Source organism: Carettochelys insculpta, chromosome 5 (genome assembly GCF_033958435.1).
Source record: "Carettochelys insculpta isolate YL-2023 chromosome 5, ASM3395843v1, whole genome shotgun sequence".
Classification (NCBI taxonomy): domain Eukaryota; kingdom Metazoa; phylum Chordata; order Testudines; family Carettochelyidae; genus Carettochelys; species Carettochelys insculpta.
This window is the reverse complement of record NC_134141.1, coordinates 2294670-2314803: the sequence shown is the minus strand read 5'-3', so window position 1 is coordinate 2314803 and position 20134 is coordinate 2294670. Positions and strand designations below refer to the sequence as shown.

The following is a 20134-nucleotide window of genomic DNA, read 5'->3' as shown; positions in this document are numbered from 1 at the left end:
CAGGGAGCTGCACCAGCCTGGACTCAGAGAGGGAAACAGCATGGCTAAGCCATTCCTGAATATACTGACTCTCCTGGAAGGTGTGAGAGGTTGTGACTTGACACAGGAAAATCCCACATCCAACCTTTCAACCCCATGTACACATCTCTGAAAGTATATTGAGCAGGCGCAACCTGCCGTGTTCACCAGTGATGCCATCACCTGTCAGTACCCAAGTACCAGCAAGTGTTGTCCTGCCATCACATGGGTAAACATATTACATGGGACACATTTCAAAATCCAGGTGCAATTCTAGAAACCACGAAGAAGGAAAGAAACACATGACTGACACCACTTAAATAGCGTAATGCCGTAATATACAGTGCCCAGACATCATGCTGATGAACACTAAATAAGAACCTGTACAAAATCAATAAAGACACTATCTCTGTTGATGGTACGTGCACAGTACCCTGAATGGATATTTATGCAACAGCTTAGCTATATGAAAGTTTACTCCCCTGGGTGGCAGTGGTTTGTCTTAGATCCTACAGCTTTGGGCTTTCTGCTCCAGGCACATTTGTATCGTATGGAATGTAATGTATTAGTCAGAGAAATTAATATCATATTTTTTTTTAAAAAAGTGGTAAACTCTTTGCCTCAAAGGCACCGTGTGGCAGTGAGTTCCCCAGACTAATTGCACACAGAGTTAAAAAGGTGTGTCATTTTTTTCATTTCATTGGGCAAACCTCACTTTTGTACAATGGGAAAGGAGACCTCCTCCTGGGCAGGCTCCCTCCAATTGTTTCCAAGGTGGAATCAGTTTTGTTCTGTGGGTGTGCACCACCCATGGAAACACACACTGCTGGCTGTGGTCACCCTGCCAATCAGCTGGGCAGCACCTGTATTTCTCCTCAGCAGCTGCCCAAGCGCTCCACTTACAGGGAACACTGCTCCTGGGGCCGCCTCCACACCATTCCTAGTCTGCAGTTGTGTCATGTCATGTCAGGTGCTCATCTTTTCACTCGCTGCCCTCCTCAGGAAGTCTTCTGTGTAAGTTTCCCTGCTCTTCCCCATGCGTCTCTTCTCCCTCCTCTTCCCCATGCTTCTCTTCTTTCTCCCCCACCCTTTCGAAGCCCAGGTGATCAGACCAGAGTGCAGCAGGGAGGGGGGTAAGGAATAAAGACAATGTTAGTATTAGGCTCCATCCCTGACATTTTGTTTGCAGTTTGACCAATGCTGCACACTGAGCAAGATGTTTGCATGGAGCCTAGGCCTTTTCCCGTAACGGAATCAATTTAGAACCTATGAGCAGTTCAAATGGTCTCTCCCAAGAAGAATAATCTTGGACATGTCTGTTTAATCATCTGCTATCCCGTTACCCATCCTCCCTAGCTGGGATAGGTCCTTCTGGAATTCCTTCCAGTCTTGACTAATTAAATCACAGGGCATTAGTCACAGATTTCTTCACCCCAGAGCACACCCCTTCCTCCAGATCAGATTTCAGGGAAGGCTGGTGCAGTGGCAGGGCCGGATTTGGAAGATACAAATTAAAATTCCTGGTTTGCCACCTAGGTATTGAGTGATCCCTGGGCAAGTTATGTGAGGCAAAGTTTTTAAAGATATTGAGGGGACTGAAGATGCAGATAATTGCCTTGTGGGATATTCAAGATCACACAGACATGTAATTCGTTGATTTCAATTTGAGGCAAGCACTCAGGCTTAAATACCTTTGCAAACCTGGCCTTTCACCCCCGTGTTGTCTCTACCATAGGGCGTGTGTGTACAGAGAATGGTCCTTCCTTGCAGGAGTGTTGTGAAGATAAAGCCATTACAGATTGTGAGGTAGTCAAATTCTGTGATCATTGTGCACATATAACTATCCTAGAGAGAAGTCCAAGCTTTCACCTTTGATTAATCACCTTTTTAACACCACACTCTTTCTTATGGCACTTTGTTTGCCATTACAGTTTCAACCAGTTGGCCTGGTACTGAAGTTAGACTTATTGGCCTGTAATTGCCAGAATCACCACTGGAGCCCTTTTCAAAAGTTGGTGTCACATTAGCTATCCTCCAGTCATTTGGTACAAAACCTGATTTAAAGGATACGTTAGAACTCACAGTTACTAATTCCGTAATTTCACATTTGATTTCCTTCCAAACTCTTGGATGAATGCCATCTGGTCCCAGTAACTTATGACTCATGGATTTGTTCCAAAATTTCCTCTAATGACACCTGAATTTGGCTATTTCCTCAGATTTGTCACCCTAAAAGTATGGCTCAGGTTCAGGAACCTCCCTCACATCCTCAGCTGTGAAGACCAATTCAAAGAATTCATTTAGTTTCTCTGCAGTGGCCTTAGCATCCTTGAGTGCTCCATCTGCCACTGGTTGTCTGTGTCTCACTTTGGGTAAATCTCTCTTCGGCCCTCAAACAGTCAAAAGGCTCCACTAATCTTGGGTGCCCAAGTTGAGACATCTCAGGTGGATCCTGGACCCATCAAACAAGGTTCCCTCTACTTTTTTTCCATCCAGGATTTTGTAATGTGCACAACAGCATGTGCCGATGTGCCCCAGGCTGCCAGCTGTGGGTGACTGTGGGCTCTCTGCTACTCAGCTGGGCAGCACCCGGGTGGCTGCCCGGGTGCTCAGCTTACAGGGAACGCTGCCCTCAGAGTATTTCCATGGACTTCAGCAGGGCCAGGATTTCACTGTTTATGCCTCGTTTTCAGAGGTAAGGTGACCATATCTCCCTAGCCCCAATACAGGACAGGGAGATACGCAGGGGGAGGGGGGCAGCTCCCTGGCTGTGGCTGCCAAGAGCTGCCTCCCCGGCTGCCCCGTACCTCAGGGAGCCAGGAAGGAAGCAGCAGCGGTGCGTATGCTCCTCCCAGCTCCCCCGAGGAGCGGTGAGCCGGGAACTGGGCAGCAGCCGCACGGGTGGACGCCCAGCTCCCCGCGCCTTGTGGAGCCGGGAAGAAGGCGGCAGCCGTGCCCATACGCCTCCCAGCTTTCCCGAGCCTCAGGGGGGCGAGAAATAGCTCCAGGCTTTTTAGGGCCCCCTGCTGGCTACCTCTTCCAGTGGCCAGAGAGCACGTCCTCAGGTACAGTACATGTTCTCCAGCCAGCAGCTGGGGAGGGAAAAGGTCAGCTGGAGGGGGGGCCAAATACAGGACAATTAGGCCCTTTTTAAAACAAGCAGGGATGCCTTTTTGGCGCCCGAAATACAGGACTGTCCCGCCCAATACAGGACAGATGGTCACTTTAATCAGAGGTGATTCCAAGTGGAGTCACTGGGATATAAGCATGCAAAGCAAGCCCTAAGTTTCCCAAGATAGTCAGCAAAGACACAACTCAAATGCTAATTATTAGTGCAGATACTTCACAATGAGATGATTTTACCGCTGTTTAAATCAATGACAAAAATGTAGGATCAGGCTATACACCTTGAAAAGAACTAGAAGTGCTCGGTTCTTCAATATGGCACCAGAGTGATAATGTCTGTGCCATCTTAGACACATTAGCTCTTCTTGAATGGAAGGACAAACATTCACCAAAAAAAATGGAAAAAGCTGACATTGTTTCAAGTAAATGCTTAGTGGTCATTAAAAACAACATTTTGCTTTTGAGATTGGCTGCCTTTCTGAGGGAGTTTATGAGACTTTGGGGGAGGGATAGCTCAGTGGTCTGAGCCCTAGCCTGCTAAACCTGGGGTTGTGAGCTCCATCCTTGAGGAGGCCATGTAGGGATTGGGGCAAATGGATGTCAGGGATGGTGCTTGGCCCTGCTAATAAGGCAGGGGACTGGACCAGATGACCTCCAAAAGTCCCTTCCAATCCTAGGAGGTGTGTATCTCAAATTACATTTCAAAAAAAAGCAGGGGAGGGAGAGCTCAGTGGTTTAAGCTTGGCCTGCTAAACCCAGGGCTGTGAATTCAATCCTTAAGGGGGCCATTTAGGGACTGGGGACTTTTTTCTTTCTTTTTACACAGCATGATAGGCCCCACTGACTGGGACAGAGGTGACTGAAAAATGCATCTGCCCATTTATCTCTTAAGTGTTTAACAGTAAGTGAGCTGTAAATCTGGCATTCTGTTACTCTTGGAGAAGGCAGCACCTAATATCACTTTGCACTTCAAAACAGAGCCAGAGCAATTAAATTATAATCTGGTGGTAATGTTCAGACACTACTCACAATTTCCACATAGAAACTGTTGCAATGACCAAACAAGAATATTTGTAGCAGGGCCTGTTGCTATTATTATTAGAGGTGGTCAAAAAATGATGTTCTCAAAAAAGTGTTGACAACATCAACAGTCAGACTTCCAATAACGGGGTCTGTTATATTCTACTCCAGGGGTCAGTAACCTTTCTGAGGCAGAGTGCTGAAATTTGACCTTTTGACTTCTATGTATGGTCCAAGTGCTGGCGATGCTTTTTAAAGTCGCTAATATTCCTACTTACAGCAGCTTCATTAATAAATAAATAAAGGTGCAGAGCTTTACCCTTTAGGTGGTGGTTGGTAGCATTAGCTGATCTTTTGTTAATCCACAGGTGGCCTGCCTTTGAACAAACTCCTGGCTCCATGTGGGGTGAGGGAGGGCGGAGCTGAGCTCCCACCTCACATGCCAATGAAAACTGGCTCTCGTGCCACTCTTGGCACCCACTGCAGAGGTTGCTGATCCCAGTTCTACGTGTTTGAAATGCTTTTAAAAACCAAACTACAATAAAAGTCCAAGCTGATTTAGCTACACTGAAATGTTTTGCAAGATCTTATTGCTGTATATGAAATTTTGTTTAGACAACAAATGGAGAAAACCAATTTTGAAATCTCCCATTTTGACATTGTTGAATGAAGAATTCCAATTTTTCATTTGAAAATCATTTTTGTTTTGAAATTTGCTTTATTTTATATAAAAGTATTTTAAAATGAGAAAATTATCAAAATTAAGATGAAATATTTAGAATTGATGGACATGAAATGTTTCAATTAATCCAAGACAAAAATTTGTTTGGAATTTTAGTTACAGAAAAAAGTGTGGAAGTTTTGGCTTTTTGTCACAACAGAGGGTTACCTTTTTAATTTTATTTTTAAAATCCTGGCATTTTTCAGGGGGTAGAAAATCCATTTTAATACAGAGGATAAGTAGTACAAACAAACAGCATGCAGCTTCCTACCCTAAAGACAAGACACACACAGAGGAAGTGTTAGTCTTTTTTTTCAGACTGGGAATCAAGGCACAAAGAGATTGGGAGATTTGTTGAAAGTCGCACTGGAAGCCACTGGTAGAACTGGAAACTGAAGCCAGATTTTATAAGGCATAGCAAGAACCTTTATTGCATGACCAACCTTCCTCTCTAAAAGCTTTCAGAAATTTAAGCTTCTGTAAATGTTCTTTCTGGGCTAAATCATGATTGTAAATGAAATCAATGGCAATTCTCTCATTGCTCTCCATGAGACTAGGGTTTGGCCTGAAATTAAACAGCTGTGAACAAGTAACCTTCAGAATCAACTAGATAAAAATTACTTAAATAAACAGCTAAGAGGAATCAGCTTTCTTCCCAGTGATCAGATATTGATGGTCCCACAAAAATTTTCCCAGCACTATTAGGTCTGTTCCACTTTTGCACTTGACCTTTTCAAAATTAGGACCCTGTGCAACATTTTGGTCCACTGATTGACTTCACTGGGAATTGTGAGTGTGTGGAGATGGCTGAATAGTTTTATTTTCTTTTCAGGTATTGTTCAAAAATAAATGTGAGTTTTTAATTTGATTTTTCTTTATTTTTATTTTCACATTATATTTTCCATTTGACATGAAGGTAATTTAGCTGTCATGGGTCATCATCAAAAAATGGGTCATAAAAATCAGGTCAGATGAGGTGCTCTACCTAAAAGATAAATAGCCCTTTTTCAGCTTCCCTGGCATCAATCCCAGAGGATATATAAGGGTTGAAGAGAGCTGCACTCTATCAGTTGGCTAAACTTTTTCTGTTCTCAGCATGACTAGAATAAAGAAAAGGTAAACTTTAAAAAAAGGCAGCGATTCAGTTATGATATGTCTGAAGAGCCATCCAAGGCGCAACCAACCAAGGCAGTATTTACTCTAGCAACCCTAAGGAGGTCACAGTTTATTTCATGACACTTGCATGCCTTATTTCATGTCAATTACTTATTTTGTCTATTTATATATTTATACTCCATATAGCAGTGCAATATCACAGCTCCTTATAAACTATATTAGCGCTATAAATCAATCGTCTTGAATGTGCCAGATCCTAAGATAATAAAAATTACTTTGTTTTTGTTTCAGCCAATGACAGACAAAGATGAAAAGCCATAGGTTTAATTAAAGATCTCTTAGGTGTGCCCCTTTTCCTCCTAACACACATATCCAGAAGATGTTTTGGGCTATATGCACTAATTGGAATAGCAGCCTTTGGAGATTCTAACTGAGGGGCGTTTTTATTCCTAAGGGCAGATTGAAAACATGTTGTCATCTCGTAGGAGGTCAGAAAAGGAAGATTTTAGGAGTTTCAAGAGGAAAACTCCCCTCTAGTAACTTTTGTTTCATCCTTTATGGTTTATAGGGACTGGCCACTCACATGTACATCATTAGGAAATGGAATTAGTAAACCAATGGGTACCAGGGTGACATCATCTGCACATTCTACATCCCAGCATTTACAGTGACTGTCACGTGTACACAGTCCTAGCTCCATGGATTTCTGTGGAGCGATGGACATTTACCTTCATAATGGATCAATACCCTGGGGAACGGGGATGACACATACCACATACCCTCCCGCAGGAAGCATGGCTGGAATAAATCCTCTCTGGATCAAGAACTTCTCAGATCTATACCAAGCACACAAGACACTGAGTGATTTATGCCCTCGGGGAGAAAAAAATACACTAATAATATTTACCATTTGTCCCAGAACAGTGCTTTTAAAAGCATCACCCTGGGACAGGTGTTAAATATTCACCGTACATTCTTTCAAGTATTTTATTTGTTTGCATAGGGTCAGGTTTTCAAAAAGCACTCAATAAAGGCCTAACTTTACTCCCTTTAAAATCAGTGGGGATGGGACCAGTTAGCTCAAGGCTGGCACCCTTCAATTTTTGGGTGGCCATCCTAGACTCCAGGAGTTTTACAGCCCTCCTGACACCACCATGGGTCACACACGATTGATTGCCCTTGCCACAAATGCTAGTCTAGGAGATAAAAATACCCATCAATGGTGCCACCACACCACCAAGGCATCAACTCACCTCCCAGCCAGAGGCTTGGGAGAAAAGACTAACGTTACACTGTCTCCAGAGAGTTAGCCATGGCTGCAGGAGACCTGTGTTTGATTTCTGGCTCTGCCAAAGACTCCCCGTCAATCATGGGCAAGTTGCCTACCTAGGGGAGACAGAGGCTAGTGTGTAATGATTGAAATATGCAAGCGGCATGGGATCAGCTTGAGGGCTGCATTTGGCAGCATCATCCATTTTAAACCCTTCCTACTAGGTTCAATGGTTGGGACGCACTCCAGGCAAGCTGCCTGCTTGCCGCATGAGAAACCGTAAAACAGACATTGAAATGCAACAAAGGCTTTGGCAAAACACTGGCACTTCATGTCTCATTCATCCCAACAGCCTGTGGCTGCTGTTGGAGTTGGCTAGAGATTAATGAGACAAAGCTGTTGAGTAACTGGAGGCATTGCTGGAGCACCAAAAGTGTCTAGTGAGGATCTTACACTAGGGCGGCTTTCCCCATCAAGCCCAGGATAAATAAGAGTCCTTTGCATTACATGTGTTTTTTTCAATTTGCCACATTCACTTCTTATTAACATAAACCTGGCAACATACGTAGGGATAGCTGGGCTGAGAACTATGTAGGTTACTTGCATTGTACATTTGGATCTTTGGAGAACAGCTACTTGCTAAAATATACTACGCTAAACACACCGAATACACCTAGCTAAATAAACGCAGAATAAAGCTTACAAAAACTGGAGTAGGGGACTTAGGCAGGTGCATTTTCCTTGCATGCTTTACATTCAGTTCAGACCAAAATCCTGAATGAATGATGTCTGGTGGCCCTAGGGCATAGCAGGTAACTTAACATGACTGACATTCGGTGAGTCCCTTCTCCCTTGCCCCTGATTTGCTAGGGGACTGTGCTCCTAGCTTTGATCTTTTTTCTCTCCTCCTTGCCATCAGAAAGGCTGACACATGGGGCTTTGCAGGGACGCTCCCTTCTGAGTGGACTAAACCATGTCTGGTCTGAGGCCACATGGAGGATTCCACATGTGGTTCTCCCCTGTCTTGCTCTTTGTGCAGTTGTATGCACTTGTGTAAAGTGTGTACACAACACTCCCAGTCTGAAGGGGTAGAATTTCATTCCTGCTCTGCAGAGGGGTGAGTGAGTGCACAAGTTACACAGTGGTGGAGAATCAGGCCCAAACCAGTGCTCCAGTGCTGCTATTACAATCCAGAGAGCCAAATGTTTACAGCGCCATCTTTGCAGCAACTTGGGAGGGAGGCTAAGGCAGGGTTAGTCGCTCTTGAATGCTTCTGGTGAGGTAACTGACAAGGTTCCTCTGTTTAGTTGAGGAAACAAAACCAAAATCTGCCTCTGGCACTTTATTTTAAGCATCCTCTTTTAACTGAATGATAATGTTGTGTTCACTCCCCCGAAAACGAAATGTTCTTTGGCTCTTTTGCTAGGCCTGTGGACAGTTTCAACTGGTCATGCTCCAGCTGTGCTAATGCAAACTGACTTGCCAGCCAGCTGCAGTTAAGGCCGCCTGTGGATTTGTCAATCTGTCCTCCGCTGTACTGGCGAGGCAGCGAAGGTGTCAATTTCTGTGCCACTTTGTCCTCTCAAAGTGATAGCGACCAAGCTGAAGTCAGCAAGCTGGAGCAGAGAAAATGCATCTGCAGGTAATTAGTAACAATCAGAAGCAGCTCTGAAACTGCTGACTGCAGCAGTAATGAGCTCGGCACATGTCATTGGCTTGCAAATGGAGAGCGTGCTTATGAACCACGGCAGCAAGCAGTAAGAGAAGGGATTTTTTTAACTTCATATTTAATGTGGCATAAAAGCGATGGAGAGAGATCAGGTGATTCTCTCAACAGAAGGTTCGCCCACAAATCAGAACACAAGAGAGGCCATGGATGAAGCAGGGCTGAGAATTATCATCAAAATGTCCTTTATGTCCTTTCCCCGTAACTTAGCCCATTTTAAAGTCCTGTGCCAATGTGTAAGCAGGGCTTTTTATTTAAACACTCTCGCTACCCATCCGATCTACCAGCTGGCTCAGAAATGTGAACCGCACACTTCACATCAACAGTTACAAAGAGGATCTTTCACATCTCATTTCTCAGTGTTGCTCTGCTGTCCAAACCAGGGGCTTGGCATAAAAACAATGAAAATCTGGGATCATAATTCACTTTTCTCTTTAGGCCTCAGCTTATTTTGCATTATGCTGCTTTATGAACTGGCTTAAAGACTCACAATATGAACTCAGCTTTGGTCAGTGTGCAAATAGAAGTCCAGCCATGACCCAGATGTTCACATAAAAACTGCTGAAGCTTGAACTGTAGATCTCAGCCTATCAAAAGAACCAGATTAGTTTTCTTGGCCACAATCAAACCTATTTCTCAAATTCTCATGACTATATATTTCAAGATATCCGTCCAGGAATATGGGGCTTTTTAAGGCATTCGTTGGTCTGCTTCACACAAACCAGAAAGATTGCCTATAAAAGTAATGATTCCAATCAAAGATTTCTACTGAAGTTTACAAATCACTTGTCAATTTTTCAAATATAAAATTGCCCTTGAATCTTCCAACAATGAAGATACTATAACTAGCGTGTTTATTACATAGTGACACACGTTGGAACACCAAATAAAAGCAGTAAGGATGAGGCTTCAAAGTTTGCTGGTTGAGTACACTTAAATGCCAAGGTTTGGCCACTTTGCTGTCCTTGATCCAAACTGCCCTAAAATCTTAGGTCTGCAAAGCTGAGGTGGACTAGCCTTCTTGTAAGATTTTCAGTACTGTTGCTTTTAGTTCAGCAGGAAACCTAACCAAACACTCTCCCTGTGTCACCCAAAACCAGCAAGTGCAAAAGCATGCCAAAATGATCAACAATTAAAAGTTAGCTGGACTTCTTTGAACTTCTGGAGAGGTTAGAATTCAGCTGGGCTCTTACTTAATCTGAACAAGTTGTCTCATCCCTAAAACCATAAATGTAGTAATAGTATTGACTTGTCCAAAGCATGGTAGTTTATGATTCAGGTACTAGTCTGGGACTCTGTCATCTGGGTTTACTCCCTTCTTCCTCTAAGAGTCAGGTCCACATCTGTAAAACAGGGGTGGTAATACCGCCTTTCTCCAGGCTTTTGTTTGTCTTGTCAATTCAGATTGACGAATTCCTTTGGCCATTTGTTTTCAACAGTGGGGGAAGTCAGGGCAATGCACTTTCAGATGATGGCATCAGACACCCACAACCACTTGCAGCGCATTTTTTTCCTATAACACACTGGCACAGAAACCCAGAATACAACTGGGCTTCAGGAATGGTGGGAGAGGTACCCAGAATGCACTGCTGGCGTAGTCGAACCTAGCAAAGACAATGGAGACACACTATGTTGACTTTCTAAACATGTGTGGACACTCACTATTGACTTCATAAAATCTAGCGGTAAAAAGTCAACTTTAATAAATTGGACTTTATTTTGTAGTGTAGACAGAGACTGTGTGTATACGCAACACGTATCACAGTGGGCCCTAATCATGTGTGAGCTTTCACAACCTATCATAACACGCATATTAAAAATAAATGAATCATTTCAGCCCTGAAGGTTTTTCTGATCAATCAAAATACCAAAAACAGACTGCACATATTGGTGGAACTCTAATGGGAATACCATTACAAATGGGGCTCTCCTGAAGTCATGGTCCATTCTGGTCAATTTCATTGCCAGAGGAGTTTAAAAAATCATGAATTTCATGATTTCAGCTACATAAATCTGAAAATTCATGGTGGTGTAATTGCAGGGGTGCTGACCCCCCAAGGGAGTTGTCAGGGTTATGGCGGGGTTATGTTTCTATCATAACACATCGATTCAACTTGTTAAAATCACTTATAACATCACAAAAGGACTCACATTTGACTCTAGCTTAAAACAAGATAAAGAGAGCTTCTCAAGAGTCCTTAAGCCCTATTTTAGTAAATAGAACTGACTAGCCCACCAAAGATAAGAAACGAAACCTATGGGAAGAATGCCCAATTTATCATCCCTGGGTTGTGGGGAGAAACAAATGGCCCTGTGCACTGCAGGTCTGGCCATTCTGGGTGCACTGCAGGTCTGGAAGCACATTCTAAGCTTGGGTAAGCTCTCCCTGGCGTAAGCAGGAGTTTCGCCAGAGGAAGAGCTACAAGACTTGAGTTGCGCAGAGGAGGTAGCTCTATTAATAGGACTCATGCTAGGGCATCCAGAGAACATGCAGTGGGAAAGGTTTACTATCCCCTCATTCTAAAAAAGGTCTTTGTGGGAAAAGGAAAGCATATGCAGGGACACTGGAACTGTCCTGCCAGAGCGGACAAGTGGTCCATCCACCCTCTTACCCTCTCTCCAACAGTGGCCAGTACTGGCTGCTTCAGGGGAAGGTGCAAGTATAGTGCACTATAATGAACAACTGCAGAAAAATATATGCAAATTTCTTCCCAACCCGAGGCAGCTGGTGGTTGGTTTGTGCCCTGAAGCAGAAGGGCATGTGTCCCTCTTATTTCTTCTCGTCTCTGTGGGTGTTCTGATTATCTTTGGGAGGTGGGGAGCCTGAGCCAAAGCCTATTCAAATACATGAGAATCTTTCCATTGGCATCCCTGGTTTGGATGAAATCCTTGTATCCAACTAGCTTCTTAGTGTCTGTGACATCTTGTTGATCTAGGCTTTACACGTTAACTGTGAGCAGTAAAGAAAGTATTCTTTTTGTTCATTTCAATTGTGAGTTAGACACTTTGAACTTGTGTTATGAGAGAGTAAATGCACACGTCCAATTCACTTTCTGTACTTTATACACTTCGTTTCCCTTTTTTGTCAACTTTAGAAATTAACTAGCCGTAATATTTACCATCTTACTTTAATCCCTTCCATGGTTCTAATCATTTTAAATACCCATCTCTGGACTCCATCTATTTCTGCTGTATCCTTTATGAGATGAGGGCTACGTCTACACTAGCCCAAATCTTTGAAATGGCCATGCAAATGTATATTCAGCACTTCATTAGAATGCCAGCGGCCGCAACACTTCGAAATTGCTGTGGCTCACTGCCACACGGCTCGTCCAGATGGGGGTCCTTTTCGAAAGGATCCCACCAACTTCGAAATTCCCTTATGCCTATCAGCAGAGACAAAAAAAAAAAACAAAAACAAAAAAAAATGAAGAGTAGGAATAAAAGATTAATTTCCAAGAGGGCAAAAAAATTAACAGAGGAGGGCTAAAAGGTTCTGTGCTGGGATCTGTGTTGTTTCGCATATTCATCAATGTTTTGGAGAAGAGGGTGAACTCTGGCATGGCAGAACTTACAGATGACATGATTAGTGAAGACTAGAAATTTTGAGGGATTCATTCCTACTCTTCATTCCATTTATTCCTACTTTTTTTTTTTTTTTTTTTTTTTTTTTGTTTCTGAACCAGTATCAGATCCATGAAGGAGTCATATTAAGATCCATGCATGTTAATTTCTTTAATCACCTCTTGTGGAGGACTTGGTCAATTGCTTTTGAAAGTTCACATAAATATCAGCTAGTTCACCTTCATCCACTATTTTATTAACATACTTGAAGTTTCTAGTACTAGAGAATATTACACTCTTTCATTAGCACTTCAACCAAGGTATATGGTATTGAACTAGGGCTCACTGGTCTGCAATGCCGAAGATCACACCTATAACGCTGTTGAGCAAAGCACTTGGGCACATGCTTGCCTTTTAAGTATGTCCTTAAATTCATTCTTACCCTGCAAAGCACCTAAGCATGTGCTTAAGTCCTACTGAATTCAAAAGGATGAAAAAATGAATTAAATAATTGTCTCAATTTAATAACAAAGACAGGTAAATTTGTGACACCTCCGTTCTCCATCGTACCAACAGATCTGAAAGGGAGTATGACTATTATTCTTATCTCAGTGACTTCAGTTAAGTTGCTTCAGAACTATCAGATGAATATTTGCTTCACTTGGGGACTCTCTGCTATTCAGTTTACTGCTTTGAACTGTCATTATCTATTTTGGTACCTTTGGGCTTGTCTAGACACAGAGTTAGTGCCTGGCAAGCGGGAGGTGTAATTTACCCTGCATTAACATGGTGTTCACTAGCCTTCCGTATGGTCCCTATTAAAGTGACACACTACAAGTCTGCCATTTTGAAACAGGAGCAGGCCATTGAGAATTAGGGAACTTTTTGTGCATGACATGCTAATGCAGTATGGATTAACACCCCGGCTTCTCACACACTGAACTCCCCATCTAAACAAGCCCTTAGCTTTTTAGGGTGCCTTGCCCTTCCACAGCCAATGTGTGGATCTCAGGTAGGCAGTTATTCATTCAACAGCCCCTGTGGGGAAGACTGATGCAAAGAAATATTTAGTTCCTCTGTATTATTCTTCTCCTCCTTAATCACTCCTTGGTGATCCATCAAACAGCTCTCAGCTTCACTGAATTCCTCGTTACTTGTTTCTCTTTTTTTGGCCATGTGGCCTCCTGATTTCCATCTGGCATACTCCAGAAGCACCCATTACCCTAGCAGTGAGGTGCCAAACATTTGCAGGAAAGTAGACCTGCACCAGGCACTTCTGTTCAATTCCATAGTGATCCCTATGCTCCTCTCATCCACATACTACTGAGGACCTCCCAGTAATGCATCCATCAGTCTGACCGAACAAACCACACATTTGTGGTCCCTGCTTCCAAGAAGTTCTACCTCCCCCACCGTCCACCTTCAACAACCTTGGTTATGGTAAGCAAACATTACCAGTTAAGTGGGTTTGTGCACTGTGCTCTCAGTGCTTATTGAAGTCAACATAATGACACCCCTCGAATTGAGGAGGCTCTGCATCAGATCCTACAAGCACATCACTTTATCTGACGTCCCTTGGAAGCTCCTGTCTCAAGCAGTGTCCTGAACCTGATGCTACTGAGGAAGACACAGAAGACTCTGTAGTGAGCAATTAAGCAAAAATATGTCCATGGGGAACCTGGCTCCTTGTGTACCACAGCAGAATGATCTCTGTTCTCTCCAATATAGGTGTTTCTATATGGCTATATTCTGCCTATTAGAAATGTGGGTTTCCTTGTTAACCAAGGAGTCTTTTTTGAATCCTGCTGAGCTCTTGGCAATAAGTCCCCACAATCCGTTCTGCATAATGTAGCAGTAACTGGGCATTAACTTGTGTTTTCAAAATTGTTCCCAGACTCTGCAGCCCTGCACTGCTTGCCAGACAAGATGGCAGCCACCTAAAAGTATCACAAAATTGTGCTTCATAGCTTAGGCCCAGACCTCCAATGGTATTTAGGCAACTAACTCACTTGGATGTCAATGACAGTTTGTGTCTGCACACCTTGGAAGTTCTCGGCCAAACTGAAACTCCATAGTCCGCACGATGCAAAATGGAGGAAAATCTGAGGCTGAAATCTGGACAGTCACCGAGTGCCATTAAAAAACACAAAAGAAAAGAATCTAAGGCTGGGTAAAATACACCCTTGAGTTCCAGAGGCCCATGTATTAGGTTGTGAGCGATTCTTAAGGGAGAAATCTTGAGATTCTAGTGCATTTTGTGCAGTTTATTCCCAGGAGATGCAGCCTCAGCCAATGAATGTTATCTAACTCTAACAGTGATCATTGGCCCCTACCCTCTCCTCAGCCACTATGGCTGTCACACAGACACAGTTGACTTAACCCTGCTGTAATGAATCACTGCTTCTTTTAAATGCCAAACCCTACAGCAAAGGGTGGAATTCCAAAAGTGGTCCAAAGACCACTTGTATCTGAGAAATTCAATCCAAGCTGAAATGCCATCAACATTCAAGCCAGCACAAATGCCAAACCCTTTCATGATACCCAGACTCCAATACCCAAACCAGAGACAAGTCCTCATTTTTTGTGACGTGTTGCTACTCTGGGCTTAGACTGGGAGGGCCAGAGCCTTCACTGATGCAAACTGGTCTAGCTTGACCGGTTCACACCAGCTGAGCATCTGGCTTGGAACTACTTGACTGGCTCTGACCGCACACCCTTGCTGAGAGCTTCTGAAGAGCATAGTGGCACTTCTTGCATTTATGCCTCCCTTATAAATGAGGGTGAGGTGCCGGGTGCAGCACGATTCCATTCAGCCATTCAGCTGGCCAGCACACACGTTCTTTTTCAACAGATGTCCGCCTCCCAAGATGTCTTACCTGTCACAATAGGGTATGACTGCGGCCCTGGAACACTGGCTCCTAAATCTGCTGAAGTAGGGCTTGTTAAATTGGCCTTCATATCATCTAATCCGCCAGCTAACGATGCCATGGCTGAGTATTCTGTTGTCTGGAAAAGGAAGCAAGAGATTCCTCAGCAACAATCTATCTGAGGTCCAACTACTTTTTGTCTGATACATGCAGTAGAACACAATTACCTATAATGCAAAACCCCCAAGCCTTTGTTCTATCAGATTAGCCATGCTAAAGCAAAGAAACACACACTAGGTGTGTCTTGTTTTAGTCTCTGCTGCTTTCATAGAACAAAAAAAAAAAGTGTGTGTGTGTAGGAGGGGGCGTTCTTTCTACTAAAAGGGAGCCAAGACTATTGTTAAGCAATAAAATCTTTTGGTGTGGCAGTATCATCAAGAACAAAACTGGTGACAATAACTGTTGAAAACAGGTCATCTGCCTGTTACAACTTAGTAATAGTTAATGGTAATAAAGCCAAAGTGCTGTCATTCCACTAATCACACTTGCAGAGGAAGACACGCCTGAAGGGAAGAGAGAAGTGGTAATGTTTTGCAACCGCATCCCATTGAAGAGCACAGCTGTTCCTTTCAGGTCAAGATATAAGCAATAAAGGATATTTAGGCAAACTGAGTTACTGCAAGCATGGATTCCGAGACAGCCTTTGCACCACTTCTCCCAAAATATTTCCAATGCCAAATTTATTTTAAAATAAATAAGATTGAGTGTCACCTAGGTATAGTTATTTAAGATCCATGGAAATCTTTTGGAAAACTTTAAACATCGGGGAGCAGATCCTCAAATGGCTATACTGAAGTAAGACTGACAACATACATTGATGGATAGTCACAGAGAGATAGCCATGCTAGTCTGTATCTTCGCTAATTGCAGATCTGAAGAATTGGTCTGCCCCACAAAAGCTCATCACCTAATAAATTTTTGTTTTGTTTTGTTTTGTGAACATACAGGGGCCTTACATTTAGAAAGAATTTTGTGTAAATGGCAAAATGCTTATCTGCATTTCCTTCCTCCCATAACTCTTTTATTTAAAAGGCCATTTACACAAAACTAGTGTGAACTTTTTGAGTTCATATTCCTTCAACATTACGATCCCTTATTTGGGAGATGATAGCCCGGTCCAGAGCAATCGGGGATTTGAATTTCAATAATTGTAAGTATTAGGGACAAATCAACTTAAAAACTGGGGTAATTTAGCACTGCACTATTGCAATTTAACCCACTATCAGCGCATTGCAACGCAGGAGTAATACAGCGGTGAATCAGGTTTTCAAGTCACTCTATAAATTCCATTACTAATATAAAGAGAAATGCAGAAAATATCTTGTGGAATCGTAACTGCTCCTAATAGTGAAATGTTTTCCAGGTTCATTGGAGAGGCATGAGATGGTTTCATTGCTTGATCTGAGACTGAGAGCTCTGCTTGGGAGTTTGACACAAGTCTCAGTGTTTGTCTACGTTTTCATGTCTGTATCACGGCTGTTATTAAAATGATCAGGAATTCATATTGATAACCCAGGAATGGCAGGTTCACGGTAACAATGGCAAGCTCCTCTTGAAGAGTAGGCTTCAGACACAAGCTGCACAAGTTGCAACGGTCCACCGTCATCATGCTGGGCTGCCCTCCAGGAGCCCTTACAGGAGAGTGTGCCAAATATTTTTTCCCAAGTTTGTAACTGCCAGTAACATCATCACGGGATCCTGCCAGAGGATCAATTTCCTCGTACTCTTTGGTTCCAGATTTTTAGTCAGGTCAAAATGCTAAAGCATCCCCCCATGTGTCCTCTCTCCATCCTTGAGACAGACCTCCTTTACTTTTCCGAGCGTTCTCTTCCACCTGAAGAAATATGAAATGTTCCTTGTCTCGATACACTGTCCTCTCAACAACACTTCCTCAACAGCGCTATGTAAGCCACCACCTCCATTCCACAGCATCCATGCTGCCATCTTCTCTACCCCTGACTATTAAAGCCCTAAGATAGCCCCTAATCCTTCAGAGGGCCCTGAATACCACTGCAGACATCCACCCATTTCCTTGTAAAGATGTGCAATGCCTCCAAAAGCTAATTTGCTGGAGTAATGAGCAGTATGGGATGGTGGGAGCAGCTTGGCACAGGAAAACCCTGAGTTCTTGAACCAGACTAAAGTTGTGCTTTAGAATATTTGGCAAAGGAACAGAGAGAGAATAAAATTTCCTCAGAAAAAGGAGGATTTAATATGTCCTGTTCACGTACATACATCTGCACTGTCCAGGGTTAAGAAAATTTTCAATGAAAGAAGGAAATTACAATGTTGATGACAATTCACTTAAAGATACAGTATGGATATAGCTTAATGCTTCCCTATGACTTCAGGTACATCTGTACTGAAATCACAGGTGTAATTGTAGCAGATACAGACATACCAAAGCTAATTTTAAACTAGCCAGGACAGTTACCAAAAGTTACATGGGTTTCAGCATGGGATGAACAAGCCCTTCCAAGATCCCGCGTATATATTTGAACATTAGCCCATGCTGAAGTCTGTGCTGCCAGGACATCACTGCTATCGGTATTCAAGCTATCTAAAGGTGGTTCTGATATATCCACTCCTGCTGCAGTCTCCCCTCTGACTGTAGCAAAGACAAGGCTGCCCTGCATCTACCTATTAACCTTAACACAGCCTGATGTAAAATGCCAACCTGTTCCAATGCACTGAGCCAGACTCAGACCTACCATAAATGGATTCACGTCTATTGATCCACGTGCAGCAAGTCTAAATTTGGCCAACTCTGAGCAAAAAATGCTAAAGATTTCTATGCTAGCAGCATGGTTCCTGCTGCCATTACAACTGCAGTTGCAACTACTCTGTTGACTGTCAGCCAAATGCAAGTGTTACGGGTTTGGGAAGCATCCACAATGCTTATGCGTTTTACCTTTCTCTATGTTGGACATACAACTTCTAGAAACTGGTTTTGGAACAAGGACTATCAGGATTACATCTCACACTTGAACTACAATTACCCACAAACCCGGAGGCAAACAAGGCTTTTGAACTAGAAAACATTTTCTGTACTCCTAGTAACAGACACTCTAAACTTTGCATAAAGGTCAGCACCGCGGTCTACAAACTTCTACTGGAGCTAACGTCTGCACAGAACTCATTGCTTGCTCAATTCAAATAGCCTAGGAAGGTCAGCAGGTACTTCCCCGCTCCTTGACTTCATGTGTGCAAAACTGCATTTGCTGACAATGTTGCTCACCAGCATGAACAGAAGTTGCATCTAGACTATGGTCCAAGAGGCTCTTTCAGCAGCTGGGAATAAGCAGGATGCAGTGGTGTTCCAACACACCCCCTCATTCCCCTGGACATGCTTTTGACGCAAACCCTGCACCAGAGCCTGTGGGATGACACAAAGCATGACACCAGCTGGAGAGTCCCCTACATTGTGGAAATACCTCTGGGCCAGTGACTGCCAATTTTACATGCCTGTTACTATGGCTGGACCAGCACAAAGCCCCTGAAATGAGCCCACCACCAGCAACAGCTAGACTACCCATGTTTGTTGGTACTCCACACAAGCAGACTATGGGTAAAGCCTCAGTCGTATAAAGCATGCTCCTTTATCCCATCATCAGTAACACAGCTGGTCAATAAGTATCAGAGAGGTAGCCGTGTTAGTCTGTAGCTTCGAGAACAACAAAAAGTCTTGTATTGGAGGGGTAGCCGTGTTAGTCTGGATCTGTAACAGCAACGAAGGGTCCTGTGGCAGCTGATAGACTAACAGAAAAGTTTTGAGCATGAGCTTTCGTGAGCACAGACTCACTTCATCATCTGATGAAGTGACCAGCATCTGATGAAGTGAGTCTGTGCTCACGAAAGCTCATGCTCAAAACTTTTCTGTTAGTCTATAAGGTGGCACAGGACCCTTCCTTGCTGAAAAAGTCTTGTGGCACCTTATAGACTAACAGGTATTTTGGAGCATAAGCTTTCGTGGGCACGCCCACGAAAGCTTATGCTCCAAAATATCTGTTAGTCTATAAGGTGCCACAAGACTTTTTGTTGTTCTCACAGCTGGTAAATGGCTGTTCCACCGGTCCCCTCAGAAAGCAATACGCCCGAGCAGAGGCCGGGGGGCGGGCTGCTAAAGGCTCTATGGGCTTTCCACAAAACAGCAGCTGTTAGGAGGCTCTGGCTACAGGTCAGCACTCTTGATGGTGCCCACCAGCGTGCCCAGAGTTCCTGTTTTTCATGGCACCGAGGTGTATGTGCGTGTGCCTCACATGTGCTGGTACCAGGCCAAGACAGTTGAGCTGAAACGAACAGTGCCCCTCTTGTGCCAGGTTCAGTTTTGGAAACAGAGAGTAAAACTGCCCCACAAAAAGCAGTTGAGCCCACAGGGCTGTAGGGTGTGTTAACAGCCAATTAATCAACTGGAGCCAGCATTTGGCTCACCAGAACTTGGAGTACAGAGCAGAAGGAGAGCCTCTGTTTTATAAACCCATCAAAAGAGTCGAAACTCAGATTGCCCTTACTCCCTCCAGAACCCAGGAGTTCAGCTTCAGGGTTGATTATAGCTATCACTACAGCAGTATTGGGGTCCAGCACTTTCACAAAGTTAAAAACAGGGGATCCACTGCCCCAACAAGCTTAACAGCCACACACAGAGG

At 43.5% G+C, this 20134-nt stretch overlaps 1 protein-coding gene across 2 annotated transcripts in view; it reads right to left on the bottom strand.

Annotated features, from left to right (window-relative positions):
• Nucleotides 1-20134, bottom strand: part of PAX5 (paired box 5) — a 226902-nt gene that overhangs the window by 95642 nt on the left and 111126 nt on the right. For both annotated transcript variants that reach the window (XM_074994011.1, XM_074994013.1), the window contains one exon: nt 15438-15567. In XM_074994011.1, coding sequence (XP_074850112.1) covers nt 15438-15567 — 130 coding nt within the window. The remainder of the gene's footprint in view (nt 1-15437; nt 15568-20134) is intronic.